Raw genomic sequence first — 26,402 nt, forward strand, 5'->3', positions numbered from 1 at the left:
TTCTTACAGAGAAGCTGGTGGGGCGTGGGTTGGATGCAGTAATTATTAGGTGGATTTGTATCTGGTTGGCAGACTGAGCCCAAAGAGTACTCACTGGTAGTTCCTCATCATTCTGGAAGAAAATGACAAGTGGGTGCCACAGGACCTGGGCCCATTGTTGTTCAGCACCTTTATAAACTAGTTGGATGAAGGAATTGAGGGGATGCTCATTACGTTTGCAGATGACACTAAGCTGGGCGAGTGGCTAACGCTGTGGAGGACAGAACTGGGATTCAGGATGACCTTGAAAGATTGGTGAGCTGGGCCAGAACAGACAAAATGAATTTCAGGAGAGGACATATGTAAGGTTCTGCACTTGGGCAGGAACGACCAGCTTCACAGGTATGAGATGGGCAACATCTGGCTTGTCGGGGATGCATGAGGTTCTAGGGGTTATGGTGGACCACAGGCTTAACATGAGTCAACAGTGTGATGCAGCAGCAAAAAAGGCTGCTGTTGTTCTGGGCTGCATCAACAGAGGTGTGGGGTCCAGATCCAGAGAGGTGATGGTGCTTATGAGGAATTGTTGAGGGAGTTGGGTTTTCCCTACTTGAAACATTTCACAAAAATGAGGCCTTTGGCAAAGAATGACATTCTTACTAAAAGATCACTTTGCAAATGATAGGCGCTTCCTTTCATGTCACAAAAGCAAGTGCTAATTTGATGTCTCATATAAAACATTTATTGTCCAAGTAGAAACTATACCAAACACCAGGAAAGTGCCTTCACAGTGACACTCATACACATCTGCATATATGGAATTTGCTTGGAAACCAGCCATCGATTTCCAGTGAGCCATGCATGGCAACCATGGCTGCTAACCTTTTCTGATTTTTACTAACATGGGTAAAACTAAGATATAAAACAGTTGTGGGTGAAATCAAAATACATTCTGTTCTCTTTTTTCCCATGTAATGCTAGTGAAGGTGTTTCAGGGCCTAGTACAGGACTGAGGGGACACGGGTGGCACTGTGGGTTAAACCACAGAGCCTAGGACTTGCCGATCAGAAGGTCGGCAGTTCGAATCCCTGCAACAGGGTGAGCTCCCGTTGCTCGGTCCCTGCTCCTGCCAACCTAGAAGTTCGAAAGCACGTCAGAGTGCAAGTAGATAAATCGGTACCACTCCGGCGGGAAGGTAAACGGCGTTTCCATGCGCTGCTCTGGTTCGCCAGAAGCGGCTTCGTCATGCTGGCTACATGACCCGGAAGCTGTACACCGGCTCCCTCAGCCAATAAAGCGAGATGAGCACCACAACCCCAGAGTCGGCCACGACTGGACCTAATGGTCAGGGGTCCCTTTACCTTTACCTTTTACAGGACTGAGGGGAGGGGAAAGGAGCTATGTAACTCTTCCCTTCCAGCTGCAAATCCTTCTCTGGGCTGCTTTCATCCTTAAAAGGAAAACACGCAGATCCCTAGATCATACTGTTTGTGTATGTGGGTGTAGAGAGCAAGAGGGGCAGGGGATATTGGGCAATTTAAATTCTAAGTGAAACAGCTTCCACTGACCATTGTCTTAGGGGTCATCCACACTCACCTTTTGCCCCATGCTTTCCCAGGCACAGGACCATTCCTGGTCCATGTCTGAGCTCTTTGTTTTCCTCCACCACTTTCCCCAGGAAGACTTTAGCACTGAATTGGAACAAATGGCAATTTGCCACTTGCTCTGATTCAGTGGTAAAGAATGGGATTTTGTGGGGAAAGCACTGGGGGGGTGAGCGCTTGAGCACAGAGCTTTAAAGCGCAGAGCTGTGCCTAGAAAACACAGCACAAAAGCAAAGTCTGGATGAGCCCTTAGTAAAGCTTAAATGCACTGCCATGCCAATTATATCCTCCTATGTTTCTACTTTCTTTTTCTTTTTTTGGAAGTCAAACACAGTTTGGGGATAAGGTGACAAAGACTTTTAAATACGCGGACATCTGGAGCACAACTCCCTTCAATCTCACACAACAAGATGTGTCATGTTCATACACAGAAAACAAGTCAAGACTGCAAACAGGGAAATACCCAGAGTTTGCTTCATTATTGCTACCAGTGATTTCAAAATATGTCAATATCAGTGCACTTGATGTACTACTACTGTATGCGAAGTCAGGACTCCAGGAGAGCAACAGCAAAACATTACATTACAGAACACACTTGTACTCTTCGACTTTAAAACTCAGGAGCTTCTTAAAGCAAATTGCAGAAATTGGATCGGACGTTCCTGATCCGCGGCGCCGCTGCTGCTGGCTTGCTTCTGCCTTCTGTAAGATGATAAGGATCTTTGCTTGACTGCTGGTCACCATGGAGACTTACATTGGTCTCTGAATCACAAGGTTTGCCTGTAAAGACATGTTCCTTCCATGAGAGCTCTTAAAGATGGCGGGCCCTGTCTTAATAACAGTGTTATGTACTGAGTTGAATAGGATCCAAACTGCAGCAGTCTGATTGGTCCTAGAACAATAGGATTCAGAATGCAGCAGTCTGATTGGTCCTAGAACAATGCAGCAGTATAATTGGTTGGCAGGAACCACCCAATCATGCTCCAGATAGAAGTGAATCCACAACCTGATTGGCTTACAGTAGAATTCCGGAATTAGCCAATCATGTGCAGCCCATTGTGTAAATAATGTATATAAAGCAGATACTTTGAGGGGACATTCATTCATTCCTCCTCACCACTATGAGCTGAATAAAGAGCATGAAATCACTTTGCGACTCTGAGTATATTTCAAACAGCATCAATCCTGAGTCTAACATGATCTTGAAAATCTGGGGTCATTTTAAAGCCTGAGAATGGAGAGAACCGCGATGAGAAGCTCTGTTTTCAGTGCCAAGTGCTATGTGCTACATCAGGGATACCCAATGCAGTGCCCTCCAGATGTTATTGGACTCCAACTCCCATCACCCCCAGCCAGCATGATGGGAGTTGTAGTGAGACAACATCTAGTGGGCACCGTGTTGGCTATCTCAGTGTTATGTTGAAGGAATCCTCTCCCAGCACCCCTCTACACTCCACTCTGTGGAGAATAAACCCTTTTTAGGTGTCTTCTTGCCTCATCAATATATATTTGAGTACTATAGGACAAAGATTTTGCTTAGAACACATTGAGAGATTTTCTTAAAAAGCTACTCTGAAACAGCCTCCCATTTCACAGGGGCCACAAGACCTGCTGTATAGAAATACTGATATAAAGTTTGAATGTGCATTTTTTTCTATGCTATGGCTTTCCAGACCATGTATTCTTGACAAAAGAAAAGAAAAGACATTTGCACCATAGTTCAATCATTTTATACTGCATGCATTTTCTAACACAGAGCTTCATCTCTCTAGTAACATGAGAATGTACATAAAACCCAAAGCTAAAACAAGCAAAAGCCAGGCTGCTTGCCTTGAAATATCTCCAGAAGCTATAGGTTAGTTTGTGGGTTGGACTGCTTTCCTTCTTCCCAAATGAATACCTACCCTTGCTATGCCTCTACTCAGCCACTAACTTGAATGTGCTGTGATTTGAGAGCCAGTAGCGTGAATGCAAACTGGTGCATCATATGATGTCAGTATCATAGAATCATAGAGTTATTTATCAACATCAAGTTATTTCTTAGTGCAGGGCAACAAGGCAAACATGACTAGTGTGTCTCCCATGAAAGGTTGAAGTTACTGGAACCCTGGCAGGACTGTCCCTGGGAGGGTGGGGGCAAGGCAAATCATCACACTGTGCCCCCCACGTTGCTGCCCTCTTCCCTCTGCCACCCATCCTACTCTTGATGGTGAAGGTGGTAGCAGGGTGCCCTTCCATGCCCCAGATTACATTCTTTCTGTTGTCATTCTCTGTCTCCACCTCTTCCCTCCCTGCCTTCCTGTGAGGAGATCCATTGGGTGGGTGGGAGGCGGCTTGGCGGGGCTGGGCAGGCAGCTTGGCTGCTGGCCTTGGTCACTACTACCAAGGATAGAGCCCCTCAGGACCATTGGCCCACCCCAGAGGTGGGGTGTATCATAGCCCCATTCCCACAAACCCTAACTTCTGCCTGACTTCTTAATACAGTGGTACCTCAGGTTAAGAACTTAATTCGTTCTGGAGGTCCATTCTTAACCTGAAACTGTTCTTAACCTGAAGCACCGCTTTCTCTAATGGGGCCTCCCGCTACTGTTGCACCGCCACTGTGTGATTTCTGTTCTCATCCTGAAGCAAAGTTCTTAACCCAAGGTACTATTTCTGGGTTAGCGGAGTCTGTAACCTGAAGCATATGTAACCTGAAGCGTATGTAACCTGAAGCGTATGTAACCCGAGGTACCACTGTACCTGCTAAGTCCTTTGCTCTTGATTCATTTCTTCCTTTGACGCTGGTGTGTGCTTCTATGGGGCTATCTGCATATTTCATTGCTATGATAGGAAGCGATGTCTCATCTGAATCTGAAAAGGAATAGAAATAGGTACGTGTCATTTATTTTTTACAGCTGGGTCCTGCATCAAAATATTGCAGTATGGCTTCTCCTGTTAACTTTTCCAGTAAGTCAGCCATGTCCTCCAACACAATATTCCATTTACAGATAGGTAGCCGTGTTGGTCTGCCATAGTCAAAACAAATTTTTTTTTCCCTCCCAGTAGCACTGGAAGTGCTACTGGAAGGAAAAAAAAATTTTTTTTTGTTTTGACAATATTCCATGTTGTTTTGCCTTCCACCTGGTTTTCTGTTCCCCACCCCTCAAAATTCAGTCAGCTTTCCATGGTTAGCTTGCTCACTTCCCTTGGAGTCCCTTGTTTCCCAATATAAAAAAAAATATTTTATGCTTCTGTTAACTTTGAAGTTCCCTCAAGCCTGCTGATCTCTCTCTTCCTCCCCCTCTCTCTCTCTCTCAAATATATTTTTATTAAGATTTCTTAGTTTACAAAAATACCCGCAATGTCTCTTTTTTCGAGCTGTGTTTTCTACAGATCAGTTTCATTTGTTGTGAGACATTAGCGTTACATTAGGAAGAAAAGGGGGGGAAGAGGTAGAGGGAGGAATGGTGAGTGGGGTGGGGTGGGGTGGCCATGCTTCTATTCTTCTACTTAGTGTATGTGTGGGGTTTTGTGTCAGCATCACATGTGGGTTCTCTTACTATTTGCTTGTTGTATTTCCTTGGTAGTGAGAGATGTTGGGGGTGGCCTAGGGTGCAGTGGCGTAGCGTGGGTTGTCAGCACCCGGGGCAAGGCAAGTAATTTGCGCCCCCTAACCCGTGGATTTGCGCCCCCTAACCCATGGATTTGCCCTAACCCCAGATGTTGCGCCCGGTGCGGCCCGCCCCCCCTGCACCCCCCACGCTACGCCACTGCTAGGGTGTGATTGGTTGTCTTTGGCTGGCTGTAGTGAGATTTGTTTTTGTGTTTGAGTGGTGTGTGTGTGTGTGTGTGTGTGTGCGTGTGTTGATTGCTATGATTGCAGATTGATTCCTGTGCTGTGGACGGATTCTTGTTGCTATCTTGTTGGGCTGTGTATGTGATAAAGTGCATGATGGGTGATGCCCTGCTGACAACATAAGCAAGGGCACTCATGGCCTGAGCATCAGAAACAGCAAAACGATGAAATAAAAAGGAGTCCATTTGTTCTCCTTCCTCTACCTTGTGGACATGTGCTTTGGAATGCTTCAGCGCTGCACTCGAGAGACAGTTGAGCAGATTCATGGCTGGGAACAGGATCCCTCGGTGGTCTTCCCATGACCTCATCCTCAGTTGCCATTGTATTCCGGACCAGGAAGTAAGTGTGCATTTTCCCTTTGCCCTTTACATCAATTTCTCCCCTTTCCATCATTTCAAAATTCTTGTCCTTTAGGCACCTGAAACATAAATAAAGCAGCACATCTAGGCAGTGGGTTATGAAAATGGCACAATGACAATAATTATATCAGCCTCTAATGTGGAAAGTTCAACATAGCTTAGGTTCTGTTGAAAGACCTGGAATGGTGACACAATGGTAATTTAACTAGCAGAAGCCTATAAAAGAACATGCATTGAAATGCTTGCCTTCCAGAATGACTCATGGCTATAGAATGATGGCCTCTGAACTCACAGCCCAACACCTTCAAGCACAGGCTCTGCACCTGCCTGAAATATTAGTGGTGTTGTGACAGTGTCCTGAATGACATGAACTGTGCCTGCCATTTTGTCACCACTTAGCAATATCACTGTTCTTATACAATGATGCTTATGTCCCAGTGTTCAGTGCAAATCGGTGGGGCCCATTCAGGTAGTATGCTATAAATAAATACTAGAATCTAAAAAAAACCACTCATTCAGAATTAATTAAAGTCAATGGCTATTTTCTTTAAAATGCAGAAAACGCAGGTGGAAACATGCATTTTATTGCAGTAATTCATCCCTTCACGGAAGCAAGGATTCTTATAAGGCTTCTTGTCTACATTAATGCCTTTCTCCACATTGTTCTCTTGTAACATGCATTTAAAGTACATCTCAGCCAGGGCAGACAAACAAGACATTCCATGTCACCACCCAAATTACTGCACTAAAAATGATCCCACTGCAATTTTCAGCAAAACAAGGATCTCACGTTAACCCTAGGGGATCTTGAGTGTGGAAGGTTGAATCTACACCCAGAATCTAAGGATTCTTTTTGGATGATGTTGATATAGCTAGGTCACCATCATCTGTGAACAAACCATTTTAGGAACTTCTGTGCTCTAAATCGTGCCATCATCTATCTTGTATTTTCAAAACCACAACCACAAAAATCACCATTCCCCAGTAAAGTAGAGCTCAACAGCCAAAATGTAAATGACATGTATTTTTGTAGGAAGGGAACATTTGGTAATTAACTCCACTAATTTGGGAACAAATCTAAATACTTTTAAAGTAGCTCCAATAAGAAAGCAGACACTATCCTATCACAAGGGTGGGTGGGTGTGGGTGCTCCCCAGCAGCTGATATTCAGAGACATATTGCCTTTGATACAGGAGGCAATCTATTCCTTATGAATAGTAGCCATTAACAGCCCTATGCCAAGTCAAGAGTTCAGTGCAAAGCACTATTAATGGATTGTCTCAGAGCTTACTCACTGATGAACGCTGGCACTCAGGTGAATTTTGCTTGGTACCCCATGGCTCTCCATCCGGGATGCTATATTCACTGTGTCTCCAAACAAGCAATAACGTGGCATTTTTTCTCCAACAACTCCAGCAAGGACAGGCCCTGTGTGGATCCCAACTCTGATCTGAGCAAGAGTTTTTTGGGGAAAAGATCACTTCCACAACAGGTTTCGTTTCAAGCACAATCTATCCATAAGTTCTAAACACAAACTAAACAGTCACAAGCCATAATCCACAGTTCCCTATGATGAAGTCTGTTTAATAATAACAATAACAATAACAATAATAATAATAATGTTATATACTGCTTACATGCCAAAATGGCTTCTAAGCCCTCTTGAACCCAGGCCATAGTAATTCTTCATAAAAATTTATACTATTCATAAGCATTGTGGTGCATGGTGGGAAGCAAATCTATCAGGCTGTTCTTTCTGAGAGACAGAAACTGAAGCTCTAGCCCTGAATTCAAAGGTCTGAAAATAAGTGCAATTCTCTCGATCACGCTTGCAAGGACATTACTACAGCTGACACAGGAGACACAATCTACCAGGAAGGTCTTGCTCAACATCCCCAACCCTTTAAAAGAAAATGGAGTTATTGAGTACACAAAATGGGAACTTCTATAACTGGAATGGGGGAATCTCAGGCCTCAAGACCAATCCTGCAGAGACATTTGTGTGTGCTCATGGTCTCCTGTCCTTCTAGCCCTTGTATCTCACATATAAAAACAGAACCTTTAGCCATATATCCCCCAGTCCAAATCTGTGTGCAAAGACTAGCCCTCCTGCATGATCAGGGATCCCTGTTGTGTTAATGCACAAGCCAGCTCCACACACTCATCCCTTTGCATGAGCAAAGCTTCCTGTTCCCTTGAACTGAATTATGGTACCCTTGCAGGGTTCAGAGCTCTGTGTGCACATTAAATATCTTGCAATTGACAAGAACTGATGGCCTTTGGGACGTTGGTCTTTAGTCATCCCAGCGAACTTGTCGAGCCAACCAACGGGATCTTTTACATACTGGCTTTTTTTTATTATGACAGCCTAGAAGCCTACAATTTACTGCACATGATGCACAAATCAAGTCTGAGATTGCTGATCATTATGGCCCTACATTGCGCCATCTCCATTTGCAAATAGTAAGCAGATGATGTGCATGTGTCTATTAGCTACTCACTTGAATAGGATTCCCAGACACTGGATTCTTTATGTCTTTCGCAGCTATGATCATTCCCAGCGCAAAGTTGGCAACCCGTTCAGCATGTGTGGATACAGGCACAGGAACACCCCCTACTACCATGTAGGCATCTCCTATGGTTTCCACCTTTAAAAAAAGAAGCAGATAAACCCTGCCATGCCAATAGTCTCTGCCTGAGCTTATTATTATTCCAGGGTAAGTGCCTGGAACCCCTGGAACATCGCACCGCTCAGAGATTGGGGTGGCGTGTTAACACTATAAATACTTTTATAAATCAATGAATGAATTATGATATTAGTTAGGACTTGCCTAATTATTTTAAGATCTGGTTTCAGGGAGAGAGGGTTAGTGTGAAATACCGTTAGCATAGAATTCTCACATTTCTGATATTCAAATCATTTTAACATGTAACATTGCTGTTTTGAACAATAATGTAAACTTTTTTTGTTCTTCAAGAAACTAAAGCATTACAATGCATTCTGTTTGTGATTTTGCACGGCGTTTTTTTGAAATCACGGCCACCCTCTCTTCTGATACAGCTACTGATAAGCCAGTGCACAGGTGCCATAGAATGGACCAGAGCCTCAGAGGAAAACAGTCAGGATTCTTGCTCCCTATAACAACACACAGGGTGACCTCAGAGTCCAAGAATGGTTCCTTACTCCAGATTTTCCCTAGTAGCTTCTCAGCACAGGATCCTCTTTGTTATATGCAGTCCTCATAAATTCGCTCTGGCATCTCAGGCTTGCCACAGAGTTTGTAACCTCAGATTTACTGCCCTCCCCTCCCCCCCCCAGCTATCCCTTTCTTTCACAGATGTTTCTCTCACAGCTGTCTCACCCTGACCTTCTGCTTTATCTCTACCACTCCTCCCCGCACCCCATTTTCCTATTCTCCCACTCTCAATTCATATTCCTTCCAAACAACCTCATGGGGCCAGAGGTCACCTTTGCTTTTTATCTCTCCCTTGCTGCTGTGTGCTAGTCAGCACACTTCCTCCTCAACTTCCTTTGTGCATTTTGCTGCTGCTACTTGCATGCCACTCCCTCAGGCCCACCTGATGTCTTTCAACAGGCTGCAGTGGGCATGTGAGAGCCTTGCCCACATTGTCATCGCAAAGACATTTCCACCCCCACCCACACATTAAGGGTAAGCAGACGGAGAAGATGCACACACTTTAGACAGGATTCAGGCAGAGCAAAGCAAAAGGAATGGGGGCATCAGAGCCCAGGTATCGGGAATAAGACAGGAGAATTTAACCCATCTCTTTTCTCCTTTCTTTTATAGGGGCTGCTGAGAAGCTGGAGCCAAAGAGAGCAGGGAATTACAAGGTACCAAGGGGGGGGGAGGAAGAGGAGGGGGTAGAAATGGTCCTTGACATCTTTCCCCCTAACATCACTTTCATGAAATTGTGGCTGAACATTTGTCACTGACCTTGTAGACATCATGCACTGTGGTCAGCCTGTCAAATCGCAGATACATCGCATTTAGCAGGAGGACAATCTGAATAGGTTCGCACTGGGCACAAATGTTGGTGAAAGTTACAACATCGCTGAATAATATGGTGCACTCTTTAAACTCTCCTGCAAGCCCAAAAGGACACAGGTTAGGAGTTGGGATAGTTTAGTGAATAAATGTGGTCAAGACTTGTACCTATACTCAAGTTATTCATTCATTCCTAGATATCTAGATCTTGTAATAAAAAATAAATAAATTATGTAGCTAAAATTCATGCACCTGCACAGCAAAAGATCCAAACAGCCAACTATAAAATTATATATACATATGATATAGCCTGGGGATGGGGAACCTCTAGCCCTCCAAAAGTTGTTGAACTCCATCTCTCACATTAGCCCCACCCAGCGTGGCCATTGGTTTGGGATGCTGAGAGTTGTAGTCCAACAGAACTTGGAGAGTCACGGACTCTCACCCTGATTTAGGCCAAGAGTGATGCAGTCCTTTTTGTTATAAGAGTTAAGCACATGCTGAACTCTCCATCCATATAAAAACAAGAAGAGCATTGCTAGATCATATCAAAAGTTCATCTGGTCCAGCATTTAGTTTCACAGTGGAGAACCAGATGCTTCCTACAAGCTTCCAAAGCAAGACCTGATAAGAACAGCCCTCCCTTGTTCTTTCTCCCCAGCATCTGATATTTAGAAGTATGTGCCCTCTAAACAGTGGAGGTGCTCTGGGGAACACCAATGAACTACCTTCTTCCCTGACTATTAGCCATACTGTCTGGGTGGGAGACTGGAGCTGAAGTTCAACAAATTTGTGAAGGACCCCAAGTTTCCAACCCTTGGCGTTAAAATGAATGGCTAATGGCAACATTAGAGTAAGGGGGAAAGGGAGCCTGGACCAATTTTTCTCTGAAGTTTCTCATTTTGGCCTTCCTTAAAAGCTAAGCACCTGCACATTGGCCCCAAATGTTTTATCTGCCTCACGCTCATTCACCTGCCTCGACTCGTTTCCCTTCTTTGAGCTGGTTGGCCACATGCTTTGGGAGCATGGCGTAGAGAAGGGCTTCCGTCTTTTTCTTCTCCTCCTCGAGATGCTTTGACAGAATCCGCAGCTCCTCTTTCTTCCTCTCGAGCTGATTGGACAGCTCCATCTCAGCCAGCCGCTGCTGGTTCAGAAGGATCAAATCCCTGGTGACATCATGGGGGGCAATGTCGGCGATGTGCATGTGCCTCTCTTCCAGCTCATGCAGCGTGCGCAGGAGAGGGGAGCAAAGGTACAACATGCACTGGACAGACTCCATCCAAATCATCTGACCTGATTAAAAAAAAATACAGAATCACTGGTACTTTTCCTTCATGCCATTCATTCTAGTTATTTAAGTTTTTGGTTGCTGTTCTTTCCCTCTAGATTATATCTGCATTGTTAAACTTCCAACCCTTCACTAGACTTCTACTCCACCCAGTGTCAGGAGGTCCTACACACAAGTAGGAGTCTAGCAGAGACACATGCCCTACTGGCATGTTCTCTCCCCCCTGGTCGGTCGGGAGATTCAAAATCTTTCTCCAGTTCAAACATCACAGCGACTGATACCTCAGAGGCATCAGCACACTTCAGGATCAGCAGAGTATAGGCAGTCAGTGTTCAGACTCAGTAGCGCAGCTTTTTGGCTAAACTATGTTTATTAACATATATATACTTGGAGCATCGTAACTCAGCCCCTTCCTCTTCAGCATCATACAGCAAAGAGAGAACAAAGGACAAATGTCCTACATCATGGAAACACAGTAGTAAAAACATCCTGTCTCCACCACTTCCCACAATGTGGAATGAAAACACGTGATAAAACCAATCCCATGACTGCAACACGGGAAAAGAATCCTAGCACCCAAAACATATAAAAAGTTGTCTCAATTATTACAATGAAGACACAATTCCAGAATTCGGGGGGGGGGTAGGGAATAGATTTGGGGGGAGGGTGCTCCCATATTTGCTACTGTCCAGGCAACAGGCAGTGGGGAGTAACAGTGGGTGGGGAGTGGGTGTCCCACTCCTCAGAACCTGGATTTGCTGCTTTTCAGAGCCTGCTGCCTGAAGCAACTGCCTTACCACCCTTCAAGGGTTGGCCAGCCCTGCAGCCAGCTCTTCATCTAGTCACCTTAATCATGCCTGACCCCGATATTTATGGAGACAATGAGTTACCTCTCAGTTCTAACATAGGACGCTGCTTCCAAGATTCTGGCATCATCTCCCTCTTGGTCTGGAAAACAAACTGGCTGTTGATAAATTTCTGGACACTGGAGATGGTGAATTTCACTTCAGGACGTACGATACTGAAATATTGGTTGAGGCGAATGCCCAGTGTCTGAAGGCCTGGCACGATCTTTTGAATGCTGACTCCGGCTTGCTTCACTCTAAGCTTAAAAGATAGAATCACAACTCTTTAGCATCAGCACCCTTCAGAAGTGTCTTGCAATCCTACCTCTGGAGTAAGAATGAGAGCAGCCAGCATCGAATGGTAGCACCACAGAGCCAACCACCTGGTAGCATTATCACTAGGTTGATAGGGCACTGGCAAGTTTAGGGATGATTATTGGCCAGGCTTGCTGGAGCTGGTAGGAATTGGAGTCCAACAACATCTGGAGGGCCAAAGGTCCCCCATCCCAAAGGTAAGTAAACATGAGAGGGAAGTCCCCTATTTCCAACCCCTTGCTGCTGCTCTGACCATCCTCCATGAGTTGGAGAGTGATCTTCTGAAGTGAGGGGGCCTCTTGTACACATGAAAGCTTTGCTGTACATTTCAGAACCCTGAATGCATGCAGGGAAGGGACATAAGGCTTCCTGCTTTAGAAGATTGGCCTACCATTGATGGAACACCATCGGAAGAGTGACAGGGGGCAGAGGCAGCACACTGATCCTCACAGCCCCCATCCCATGCCTCTCTACTTAAAGGCTGGAGTGGATTTTGTATTGTCTCACGTAACAGTATTACTGGGACCATGCTGGAATAATGGTGAAAAGTAGGCTATAAGACGAAGCTTGATTGCCGTCTGGGCAATTTTCAGCAGCTAACTACTGGAAGGGTAGTTATTAATCCCGGTATTAATATATTATGAAACAGAATGTCTCAGGTTAACTTATCATGCGAACAAGCTTCTAGGTCAACAGTAGGCAGTAGCAGTAAACAATTTATTACATTAGGTGATTGAATCTGTAATCCTATGCCTGCTTGTCTTGGAACGAGTCCCACCGAACTCACTGTGATTTTCTTCTGAGTTGCTATGCAGAAGACTGTGTTGTAAAATGGCTATGTTTGGTTCACATATGTAGGGAAACAAGTTCTCATTAGTTTGACTCACCTCTTCATCAAATACAATGTGGAAAGGAAGCCCATTGCAAAATGTCTTCGGATCTATGCAGAGGGTCTTAGGATAGACAGGATCAAATCCTTTCAGAAGTCGTCCTGCAATATGGGGGGTGGGGTGGTAATTTCAATCCTACCATAATTCCCTGATAGAATCAGTACCATTATTCAGGTAGCATGATTCTGCAAGATAATTTAATTCTCATTCATAAATAAATTCATTTCCCTCCGTCTTCCTCCAAGAACTCCAGAATAATGTACATGGGGACTTTCCATGTATATGAATATGATGTGATTGGAAGAACAGGCTGAAGAGGCTTCCACTATAAATTAGAACCTGGGAAGGGTTTTCAAAAATAAAAATTTATGACATGTAAACATAACCATTATCTTGTGTTTTTCCTTAATACAATGTGGTCGTTTTTACTGGGATGCCACCATGGTGTAGTGGTTAGTGTTGGTCTAGGACCTTGGAGAACAGAGTTCAAATCCCAACACAGACATGAAGCTCATTGGGGGACCGTGAGCTATTCATCATCTCTCAGCCTAACCCACTGCACAAGATTGTTATCAGGGTAAAATGAAGAAGGTCCACCACCTTGACCTCCTTGGAGGAAAGATGGGATAGAAATTAATAATATTTAATGAAAAAGCCTGGGTTTTAAATGCCATACTGAAAGTATTAATGAATGATGTCCAATGCTTTTTGAAAGTTACACTTTTACCTTTTCCTATTGTCACAATTCCTTTAATTGTTTCCCAGTGACTTTTCTTGACAGGGCATGTCGAAGGCAGGCTGGCTTTATCCCTGTTCTTGTTCGTGGCTCTTTCAGTATCCTGTGGAATGAACCCAAAACAATTGCCAAACTGTTAAAATTTTAAAAGTGAGAAGTATACAAGGTCTTTGCATCAGCAAAATAATTAATGTAATAATGGAAGGCACAAGCAACTTAAATTTCTTCCTACTCTTGAATTGGAATGTGCTTGGGATATCTTCCAGTATCCTTCACTGTTTTAAACTCTTTGGAAGCAAATATCCAGAGTTTTGAGCATATGCCTGGATTCTGAAAATGAAGTGTCTTATATTGACACCTGTTTTCTTTTTTCAACAATAATAACAGTAGCAATACTAATAGTAATAGTAATTTCAATGATGATGATGATGATGTAGAAGAAGATGACAACCTATTACTTTAAAACTGCTTCGATGCTATATATTTTATATATAGGTCTTCCTGCCAATACATACATGACTCCATACAAAAATGAATATCACAGTACCTCTTTATTCAGCTGTTTTTCCACCTGTGTTCCGGAACTTGAATGGAACGGCGAAGAGGAAGAGAACTTATTTCGCCTTCTGTATGAAAATACAGGTTTTTGTGTCACAAGAAATACAATGTGTTCCTTTTTCCCTGTTCTTTCTTCTTCTTCTGACTGATTGACTATTTCCATGGAAATTTCAATGTTGAAAAAATCCAAAGCTGCTGCACCAATGATTCCTGAAGCAAAAGGGGGAAAAAAAGATGCTATTGGGGATATGCAGTGATTTGTTCTGGACACCAGTTTGATGCTTGGGGGTTCGAGTCTGATTCATTCTCTTGCCTCCATTCACAAATTGGGAATTTGTTGAACGGCTATAACTTTCCCCCTCTGTTAACAGAAGTGCATGGAATTTGCAGGTATTGTAGCCCATAAAGATTGGATAAAATCTGCTAAATTACAAGTAAATGGGTCCAGGGGCTCGGGTGCTACATACTTTTAAAGTGTTTCTGGAGTGGGAGGGGGGAAGGGATTTACTTTCTAGATAAATTTTAAAAAATCCCTCTGATTGCAAACTGGATTTGTCAGTGAGAGCAAAAATCTTCCTCTGCACCTACTCCCTACTCTGCCTTTTTCTTTCCTTTCCTCCATCACCTCACCCTAAACTAATACTAAGCTTAGAGACATTGCTTTTGCTTTTAGCAGACACATGTTTGCAGCATTTCCCCCCATGTCTGGATCACCCATGTGCCACAAAGCTCATCAGGGGTTCCTGCTTCAACACATTCTGATAGCACAATCCACACCAACCAGCCTAGCTGCTGTATTATGGACAAATTATAGTATCCAAGAAGTCTTCAAAGGCAGCCCAATAGATGATACAACAGTGTAAGTTTATTGTTCTAGCCAAAGGCCATGAAAACCCACAGGAACAATACCAACAAAAAATTACAGATCATACATCCATTATACCAGCCAACAGCCATGATGTAAAAGAAAGGTTACCAGAGACACCAAGAAACTCAAATCCAGATTGATTTCAAATTAAACATTTGACTCACCATAGCAATTTATTAGGGTTGTCATATGTCAGGAATTTCCCAGATATGTCTGGGATTCAAACAGTGATAGTAGCATCCATGTGGAATTTTGAAAAATTGACAAATGTCCAGATTTTTGCCAGCAGAACCAGAAAGTGTGTATTTGAGTATCACTCTTTGCCTCTTTGGGGTGAATTTTACATCTTGAAATATGGCAACCGTAAATTTATGACATTTTAACTAAGTCCTTTTTCCTGTTTGTTTGTTTTTCAGTCAGTGCATAGAGGGCCAGTCTTTGTTACAAAGCTATTATTCTCTAAATAAATATATAATAAGAATGATGGCAGGAATCAGCACGACATCACACCACTGGGACAATTGCTAGTTTACAGCGAATGGAGGGTTTGGAAGAGGCCTGTAAAGAGAAAAACACAGTGTGCAGGACATTCAGAAGACATTAATCCAATAGCTGACTATCCCACCTTTCAAAATCCATTCCAGAGGAAACTACATACCTGGAACAATATGGCACAAGCCTCGCCTGTCTGAGTAATAATGCAAATGCATCGACCCATCTTCATTCTTTTCCACCCTAAATGAAGGAGCGTTCATTTCCTGAAAAACACCCAGGGTTCTTAATAATCACTCATCTCATATTTCAGCTTATTTTTCAATATTGCCCTGAAGCAAATGGGCAACTTTCCTAGGCACCAAATTAAGCACGTGATCTGGGCTGTGGTGGTGGTTCTACCAAATTGCAATCAAGGTGTGGCCGAAATTAAGCTCACTATTGAACAAATATAGAAAAACAAGTTGTTGTCCAAAGTTCTAAGAGGTAGGGGGCATTCCATGAGTTAATGTTACATCTCTCTGGATTCTTCCCGCCCCCCCCCCCAAAAAAAACCTCTGACTGGACTCAAGCACCTATGCTCCATATGCAATGGAGAAAGGCAATCAAACAGCAGCTAAATATTTCCAGCCCAAGGTCAATACACCCAAAGTAACTAATCAGTGAGAGTATGTATAATAATCATAGACATATCTCACATTATGCTGCTGTGAACATGTGGTGTGTATGTAGAACCACAAAAGTTATTTCCACTTACCTGGTAAGACAGACTTAGGTAGCTGTGCAATGCATCCAGATTCTCTATAAATTCATAGAGGTTCCCTCCCAGAGTCCGCAGCATATGGTCATAACCTGACCGCTTGCAGAATTCAAAGAAATATTCTCCAAACTGCTTCAGGACCATATCGGGGGGAACATCTGGGAAAATAATTGTCTATTAATTAATATTATAGGATCAAGAACCCAGTTTAACTAGGGCTGTGTATGCAGCACACATTTAAAGCACATGACTTTCCCGAAAGAACACCAAGAACTGTAGTTTATCCCTCACAGAGCTACAATTCCCAGCACCCTTAACTAACTACAGTTCCCAGGATTCCTTGGGGAAAGTCATGTGCTTTAAATGTGCTTTACAGTGGTGGCTGATGCAGACCCTCCAATACTTCTTTAATGAAAATGGGGACATCCTAACAGAAGACCCCTTGGTGGCTATCGCCAATTGATATCCTGACAATAAAAAAACCAAACATCGAAGGAGAAAGATGGACATATGAAGACCTACTAGTAAAAACAGAGACTGGTTGGAGGATTAGGCCTTATGAAGAAATAAAGAACAAATTGACAGGATGGATCCAATTTCACCAAATTAATTCTATATGGTCTGAGGATAAAAAGAATGGGATAAGTGAGAAAAAATCTAGATTTCAGATTGAAATACTAGAAAGTAAAACAAAACTCCTATCGAAAATGTATAGCCTGTTACTTGAATGGGATACCAAAGATGAAGAAGTAAAGGAGGTAATGATCAGATGGGCAATGGACTTCGGACATAACATAGAGTTTGATAAATGGAAGGCATTATGGAATAAAGGCATGAGATTCTCGGCATGCACAACACTCAGGGAAAATATGTATAAAATGATGTACAGGTGGTATGTAACGCCCGTAAAATTGGAAAAAATATATAAAACTGGTGATAAATTATGTTGGAAGTGCAAGATCAAGGAGGGCGATTTCTATCATATGTGGTGGTTGTGTGAGCCTATCAAAAAATTCTGGGAATCTATTTACAATGAATTTAAAAAAATCCTCAAATATACCTTTATAAAAAAAACCCGAAGCCTTTCTGCTGGGGATAATTGGGGAGGAAATCAAAAAGGAAGACCACACACTCTTTCAGTATGCGACAGTGGCTGCCAGAACTCTAATAGCGCAGAATTGGAAGACATCAAAAATCCCAACTATAAACGAATGGCAAACCAAACTATTTGATTATTTAGAACTGGCAAAAATGACACAGAAAATAAGAAATCAAAAAGACATAAAGTTTAATAAAGAATGGAATAAATTTATGACATATATGGAAACAGAGGTAAAAAATCTAAAAATCACAGTAGGTGTGATGTAACACTTGTGACGTAAAGAGTCTTTTGAGGAAAAGAAACTGCAGATAAAAAATCATATAATATATTCTGAAACCGAGATGAAGGGAAGTCAATTAATGTTGTGTGTTATTTAGTTATTTAGTTAATGTAAGTTAATTAGTTGGTGTTTTATGTTAGATGTTTTTTTTTGTTTTTTTTATTATTATTTATTTTATTTATGTACTCCTTTTTTGTATGTATGTGTTATGTATGTTTATTTTTTCACTTGTTTTAATGTTGGATGTAGCAAAATGAATTAAAACCAATAAAAAAAAGAAAAAAAAAGAAAATGGGGACATCCTATTCCATAATGATATTATATACCCCACACATCTTACTGGGTTGCCCCAGCCACTCTGGGCAGCTTCCAACATATATAAAATCATAAGAAAACATTAAACATTTTTTTAAAAAAATTCCCTATACAGGATTGCCTCCTTCAGATGGCTTGGGGGTCGGATAAGTCCAACATTTCTGCAATGAAAATAGGGACATCCTAAGGAAAAGTGAGATCAAATCAGAAACCAGGATGGCTTCTCTAAATCAGGGACATCCCTGGAAAATAAGGACACTTGGAGGGTCTGCTGGTGGAGTGGTGCAGACAGGGCTGCATTACTTTTCAAGCCTTACGTACCTAGCATTTTGCATGCCTTATCAATCAGCTGCATTGTGATTTCATCTCTGTAAACTTCAAAAGTCAAAAAGGTATCCTGTACTCCAGTTTGGACTCTGTAATAGAAATAAATATTGGCTGGCATTTTAATAACATTTTTAGGGTTCAGTCTCTCATTCAGTCAGCTGGCCTGCCACTACTGACCCCTCTTAGGATCAAGCCATGTGATGAAATTTTGGGCAGTATTCTGGCATATAGTTCCAGAGCTGGTCCAGTCATTAGAGAGGATGAGGCCATTGCTTCAGGGGGCCAAAGACCTCCAGCAGCACACTCACGGGTGTCCTACCTGCCCGCCACCTCTACCATCGGCAGAGAAGCACCGCTGCCACCGATGCCAATTTTGGGCACAATTACATCTATTTGGTTGAGATCTCATCGAAAATTGGCCCTGATGGCTGTGCAGCTTCTCTGCCCACAGCAGATGAGAAAAGGTGCATGGTGTCAGCAGAACAGTTGGCAGCATCAGTAGAAGGCATGTGGCAACAACAGCAGCACTTCCTGTTTTGCTTCAAGCAGTGAAATGAGACATTCTGCCCTGCTGGTATAGCTCTTTCCCACCATTTTCATGAGGTAATCATAAGGGAACAGAAGCACACAGAAGCACATAAAGGGTAGTGACATGTCCTATGACACCTGCTGTTGTGTCATGCCATGGTCCCTGGTACAAATGTAATTTACTGTGGGATAGCTGTATAACAATAACAACAACAACAACAACTATTATTATTATTATTATTATTATTATTATTATTATTATTATTATTTTATTTATATGCCACCCATCTGGCTGGGTTTCTCCAGCCACTCTGGGTGGCTCCCAACAGAATATTAAAAACACAATAAAACATCAAACATTAAAAACTTCCCTAAACAGGGCTGCCTTCAGTCAGAGAGTTGTTTATTTCCTTGACATCTGATGAGAGGATGTTTCACAGGGCAGGTGCCACTACTGAAAAGGCCCTCTGCCTGGTTCCCTGTAACCTCACTTCTCCCAGTGAGGGAACTGCAGAACTCTCAGAGCTGGACCGTCGCTAATTCCTCGCGACGCTTTTTAGCAAAACGCTCAGAGTCCCAGGTTTTTCCAGTGCAGTCTTTTTAATGTGAGCTATATACAGGTATTTACAAAAACAGTCCATACAGAGTACCTGCTCCTTAAGGCAAACGAATACTCTCCAGCACAGCACAACCACCACCATTACTGTTGAATAGGCTTTCCTTTTAAAACAGGTGATAGCCAATCATATTCCTGCTGAGTCACTCTGACCCAGCACTTCACAGAGTATTGCATCAGCCTGTTGAAGCCTGCAGACTTACTCAGTATCCTGCGAATCCCAACATGGACCTCAGTAGATCCAGATGTCAAAAAGAACAACAACTACCAGACTTTTAGACGACATCTGAAGGCAGCCCAGTTTAGGGAAGCTTTTAATGTTTGATGCATTACTGTATTTTAATATTGTGTTGGAAACCACCCAGAGTGGCTGAGGAAACCCAGCCAGATGGGCAGAATATAAATATATTATTATTATTATTATTATTATTATTATTATTATTATTATTATCTAACAGAAAGCCACAGTTCCATACCACAACAGGTAATGCAATGTAAAAGGAATGTTAGAAACCAGGGAACCAGGAGAGTTGCACTAGCATTATAACCAAGGAAACTAATGCAATAATCCCCAGGTCTCAGCACACCCATAGATAATGCTGAACTTGATGGGCTGGCGGAGTGGCTCAGTATAAGGCAGATTCCTATGCTCCTAAAATGTGGGCCTTGAATAAGCCCATAGCAGTCAAGAGAATATGTCCAGAGGGAGGGAGGGAGAATATAATGCTTTCAGTTAGAGTTAATAACCCTTCCTAAGGATGCCTGCTGTAATACTTTCAAAATTTGATGTGGCTTCATTCCAGTATGATGAGTTTTCAGCCGCTGCTCTGTCACAAAAATGTTCACCCAACCACATGCCATTCTATATCATTTTGCATAACAAATAAAGCAATTAGAGGAGAGTAGCATTATGTGATGAGGCAATCTCTTGCCTTTGTTTCAGTAATTGTTTCAGGTTATCCTCAGAGCAGGGAAATCATTCTCCTGCAATATGGTATTCCTTCTGCTTTCACTTAAATATTCTTTGGCTAAAGGCATTTTCTTCAGGGGCGGGGACAAATACTGAGTCATTATGAGAGTCTTGTGCTTCCAGATGTTAGGCATGTATGTGCTTTTACTCTCCTTTGGGGGTGCTACAATTCTATAGGTTTAATCTAATGGGTAGTCCCTGTATTCAGTCTCTCTGCTTTGAAAGCCATACATATTGCTATGAGTTGTGGGGGTTAGGTTGCCTTGGCCCTCTTCTAGTTCCTGGAATAGCCAGGCTAGCTTCCTGGTGAGGTGAAGAGCCATTAAGGGAACAAAGGAAGTGGCTTGGTGCCAGAGAACAAATGGGTGGGCCACCTCCCTGAGCTGGTAGTTAGAAATACAAAGGCGAGAGCTGAAAAATTGAAGCAGGTGGAAGCCTGAGAGAGAGAAAGAGGTGCTTGATTTCTGCTTCAATCCAAGGCTGTGGCTTTGGGGGAAAGCAAAAACCTCTTGGGGTGTTAATTGCTGTGAATCTCTCCATTGTGGGATCAGGTTGTATATATGTGTAAATAAACCATATATCATGAAGACACCACAGTGTCTGCTGTCCCTCATTCCGAAGAAAACACAAACCCTCGGTAAGCACTTGGGACCCTTAGAATCTCACACCGCTCAGAGATTGGGGTGGCATGCAACAATATTCCTTTCCTGACTAATGTTGTGTCTTTGCAAAATGCTGCCATGGTATCAATTCCCTCCACCCACCCCAATCCCAGGGCTCTGAATTCTGTTGGCAGAGTGTACTAGCCTTTGCAAACATGGTGCCCTCTCTAGATGATTACAGTAGATCTACAACTCCCATCAGCATGGCCACACTGGCTGAGACTGATGAGAGTTGTAACCCAAAACATCTGGCATGCAGTAGGGTTGGCAAAGGTTGGGGTTGACAATACTGGGATCGACAGACAGACCAAATGATCCACCTCAGTAGGACAAACTCCATATGCTCCTGTTATTCACTAGGCTTATGTCTAAGACTATGATGTGTTGGTGGGCATACAGCAAAGCACTTGTCAACGTGTGCCTTGCAGGACACTTCCTAAGATTTCAAAAGGTGTTTCTGAATTATTTTATTATTATTATTATTATTATTATTATTATTATTATTATTAGAAATCACAGAGGGAACAAAACAGAAAGTCTATGAATAATTCCTTCAGATATAAATTACCTTAATTTCTCCCATACTTCTTCACCATATTTTTCAACCACCAAAGACTTCAGGCATGTATTGATGAAGCCATACTGCAAAAGCAAATGCATGAAAATGGGGAAATAGAAGGTTCTCTTTTAAAAAGCTACATTTGCATCACATTGGATGATATTTGCATTTATATTTATTACATGAAACTTTGGCTTGCTTTTACAAAACGAATACGCATCGAATAAAGAATCGGCCAGATAATGAAGTTAACTATTAGTGTCTTCAGGCTTATTTTGCTGTAATTCAGAATTTTAAACATGACAGACTTGGATAGATCGGTTGGTAGAGCATGAGACTCTTAATCTCAGGGTTGTGAGTTCAAGTCCCACAATGGGCAAAAGATTCCTGAATTTCAGGGGGTTGAACTAGATGACCCTTGTGGTCCTTTCCAACTCCACCATTCTATGATTCTATGACTGTGGCTGATGAGTCCAACAACATATTGAGGCGACCATGTCAGCCCAACAGTACTGAGCTAGATGGACCAGTTTCCTATGTTCTTGCTATTCAACATCCTTACCGGGCAGAAGCACAGAAACAGGAGCAAAGGAAACAAACACACCGTTCCCTTAAAAGTCAGGGAAGAATTTGCCATTTTCCTGATTCAGGGGCACACTCTCTGCATAGCTTTCTCTGTATATCAGCTTGATTTTTTGGTACTGTTACAAAGCATATGAGAAAAGACTCTACTTTAGATGTCCAGTAATAGTTGTGCAGATTAGTAATTCAAATGATGTGCATCCCCAGAAGAAGTGTCTGATCAAAATGACCTGTTTGGGTCAGTACAATTACGGTGAGCTCTTGCCCACCCACTCCTCTTAGTTTCCTATTCCCCCAGTTCATCAATAAGCGCTTTTCTTCTGGACGCCCTCTGAGCTCCTTAAAAAACGAATGTCCTCCACAATCCCCGCCCTTTACAAGTTTGCTGCACAGGGAGCCTTTCTCTCTTGCCTCCTTCTGCGTGCCTCCCGGATCCATAAACAGGAGAAGGCATCAAACGCTCTGAGGTGTGAAGCAGAATTGAATCAGCCCCGAATCCCACTGAGCTTAGAGATAAGCGCGTCTTGATAGGCTGGCGGTCTTAGTAACCGCAGCGCCTCTCTGCCCAGCGGCGCTGATGCGTCTCCAAGCCTCTAACTGAATTGCCAAAACCAAGCGCTGTCCTAGCGCACCACAACAAATCAGAGGCAACTGGGCTTGTCCGGTTTTTTTTGTTGTTGTTTTTTTAATGAGAATGTGCGTAATACTCTTTTCTTGACTTTTACTTGGCGCGAGCAGACGCTTGTGCGCTTCGGGATATTTTATTTACTACCTCCTGAATCCAGACCGATGTGCGTCCAGACGCCCCCTATTGACATCAGCCACAGTTCCTCGGACTTCATTGGAGGCTAAGTCGGCCACTGACGCGACGAGGGAGGAGACAGCTACAGGTTGCCATCTCCAGAATCTATTGATGCTGGTCCTCCAGCCACTTGACTGACGGGCGTCGAGTGGACGTAGGCGCCTCTGCTCGTGGCGCTGGCTCCTACCAAGACGGTCTTGGCAAGTGACCTTAGCATGGTCCTCAGCGCCCGAAGTTACTAGGGCTGCTCCGGAGCAAAGTAGCTGAGGATCCCTTGCTTTTCTTTCTCTCCGGGAAAAGCAAAACAGAGCTAAACTGGCAGCAACGGCCCCCCCCCCCAAACTTCCCTCTCAGCCGCCCACTGCTCAGAGGCTTTTTCTAAAATCGATTTGACACAAAGTCATCGGCATCTCCTCCGGATCCCTCTGTTAACTTTCAAAACAAAAACCACCCGTGGAAGATTGTTGGGGGTCGGTGGGGGAGACAAGCAGTCGCTACTCACCATTCTGGCGCATGACTCAAGCGATAGAACCGTGCACCATTGCTTTATTCCCGTCGCTCAGGGTGATCCTTCTGGCTCTCTGCTCCTTCCCCGGAGACGCCACGTTAGTTCGGGGACCCTGGCCAGCTCCTTTCCGCGGGCGGAGAGCTAGGATGTCGTGACACCGTGGAAGGAACCAGCCTCTCCTCGAGGGCTCGGAAATCTGAGCGGCGAGCCTGCAGCCCCCATGCTCACTCCCCACCCCCCACCTCTTCTCCCGAGCCTCACAACGGGCTTGTGGCTCTGTCCTTTCTTCCGCTGCAAGGTTACGATCGGCCTGCCACGAAGTCACCTTTGACTGCCTAGGATCTGAGCAGCCCCGTCACGAAAACAGCGCCTCTTTCTGCGCGCTGCATGACTGCAGCGCCTCCATCTCTAAGTGCCGGAGCGCAGCCTTGCCTTGCCTGAGTCGTTGCTTCTGCCAGGAACTGAAGGCACTGTCCAGGGGTCTCTGGTGCTGAAATGGAGAGCCACAAGAGCCGCGAAGAGGCTGATTGGCGCCTTCAAGCCTGCGGGCTGTTTTAGATTACGTTTCACGCATCTGATGGAACCGGCTGTGGTCTAGGGAAGCTTATGCCACAATGAATTGGTTAGTCTTTAAGGTGCCAGAAACCGAGGACGGGCCATAGGTCTGGAACAGAGCACATGTTTTGCATGCAAAAAGGTATCAGGTTCAATCCCTTGTGTCTCCAGGTGGGGCTGGGTCAGTGTGGGCGATACTGAGCTAGATTGTTTACTTATTAAATCGATATGCAGCCCTTCCTCCCAAAGCAATTCAGGGCAGCAAACACACAAAGGATTTCCAGTGCAGATGCAGACCGAGAAAGATCTCTGCTTTGAAAGGCTTGTTGGAAGATGAAAGTCTTCAGTAGGCACCAAAAAGACAACAGAAATGGCACCTGTGGTCTGGCTTGGTATAAGGCAGCTTCCTATGTTCCCAAGACACTTTCTGGTTTTTGCTGCGACAGAATTCATGCTGAATTCATGCTCTGCCATGCTGGAGAAATAGTAGCACATTTCCCACAGGGGCTGAGTCCCCCATGAACCTCAAAAATGCTCTTCAGTGGTCATCTTGGAGTGCTTTCAATACGCTGGGCGAAATGGGAGGGCTGCTTATCCTTCTCCCTAATCTAGATGCATTTGCAAAAGAGACTTCACCATAAAAATGTGCAAAACCTCTGCGCATTTTGTTTTTGTCATGAGGTTTCAGTGGTCTCAAAGGAACGTATGCATGTGGAACTAGAATGTCTCAACAGCAGAAAGTAAACAACAACAACAAAAGCCAAACCTGCTGAGTTATTTATTGTACTTTTCTGCTGTGATAATAGGACCCAAGTCTTCTCAGATCCAGACACTAACCAGATCTGTATCTGCTTAGCTTCAGGCAAGGTTGCATCATGGTCCTTCAGACTTTGCCAACAAACCCCAGGAAAAAATAATTAACAGATAAACATCAATGGCTCCTGTTCTACCTCCACTGTCAGAGTTAGGATGCCTCTGCATCCCAGTTGCTGGGAATTGCAGGTGAGCAGAGTGCTATTTCGCTGATTTCCAGCTAACATGCTTCACCCAGGCATCTGACTGGCCAGTGTGAGAACAGGATGCTGGACTAGATGGGACATTGGTCTGATCCAGCACCCTTGCCTTACGTTCTTAGGTAAGAATCACAATGATTCTCATGGTTCAAAATTGATGTAAAATGAATGCTAGCTAACCTTGACCATGAACAGATATGACTAGGTCCTTCTTAATCCATATTTTGCCAAGCGGCTTATGTTTCTTCCTCATGCTCCTTGTCTTTTGTAGATAATATGAAAATGCATCATCCTAAATGAGCAGATCAGTCAGCTGCAAAACTAAGACTGAACTTGAAAGATGTTTTCTCTTTAAACCCTTAATGAAAAATCTAGTAGAGGAAATTCAATTGCTACTTTGGAAAATGCACATAATTATTATTCAGATTCTACAAGTCTTACAGTGCAAGCCCTTCCATGTCAACTCAGAAGTAAGTCCTACTTAAATCAATGGCGCTTACTTCCAGGCAAGTGGGGCTAGTATTGTAGCCTTGAGCCCATTGAACTCAGTGGGGTTTACTTAAAAGTAAACATAGTATTACACTACACATTTTTTTTAAAGATACTAATGATAATTTGTCCCTAGACACTCTCTTTAGATCCAAAATATGTAATTGCACTACAACTCACCATTTTCAGCTACAGTTAACAATGAAGACGGGGATCTTTCACATTCCATTTATTCCTATATTCATATTCTGAAGAATTTATTAGACATCAATGTGTTTTGGTTTTTTTAAGTGCTGTTTGCTTTCTGTTGCAGGTACTCCTCATTATTTCGGTAACAAAATACATAACTGTTTCTTTTAAAAAGAGAGAATATCCAGCTTTGGCATGAGCAGCATTTGCAGAAGGGACATTGGCATATCCAAGTAGCGCTGAATTTTGGAGTAATTTCATGCCTGGCATCTGAGGATTTTATTTTTGGAAAAGGCTGCTGTGTTCCCTGAATTGAAGATGGACTGTGTAATTTGTAAGCGTCTGGGCTATGATAAAGTGCAGTTC

At 43.3% G+C, this 26,402-nt stretch overlaps 2 protein-coding genes across 2 annotated transcripts in view; both read right to left on the reverse strand.

The window, feature by feature from the left end:
- The window catches only part of LOC310762549 (uncharacterized protein), a 537,990-nt gene that overhangs the window by 373,968 nt on the left and 137,620 nt on the right, over nt 1-26,402 (reverse strand). The gene's annotated exons all lie outside the window — the stretch shown is intronic.
- On the reverse strand, nt 706-24,648 carry LOC310763208 (guanylate cyclase soluble subunit beta-2-like). Its single transcript, XM_083615037.1, has 16 exons — nt 23,785-24,648; nt 21,908-21,981; nt 18,558-18,652; nt 16,537-16,697; nt 15,946-16,045; nt 14,409-14,629; nt 13,853-13,964; nt 13,123-13,226; nt 11,966-12,182; nt 10,760-11,080; nt 9,737-9,885; nt 8,282-8,428; nt 7,076-7,230; nt 5,625-5,839; nt 4,326-4,436; nt 706-2,363 (listed from the first exon to the last, which is right to left on the reverse strand). Exons 1-16 carry the CDS (start codon nt 23,785-23,787, stop codon nt 2,212-2,214), a joined length of 2,337 nt encoding a protein of 778 aa, XP_083471163.1. The 5' UTR covers nt 23,788-24,648; the 3' UTR covers nt 706-2,211.

This window comes from Podarcis filfolensis, assembly GCF_964270895.1.
Source record: "Podarcis filfolensis genome assembly, chromosome: 5".
Taxonomy (NCBI): Eukaryota; Metazoa; Chordata; class Lepidosauria; order Squamata; family Lacertidae; genus Podarcis; species Podarcis filfolensis.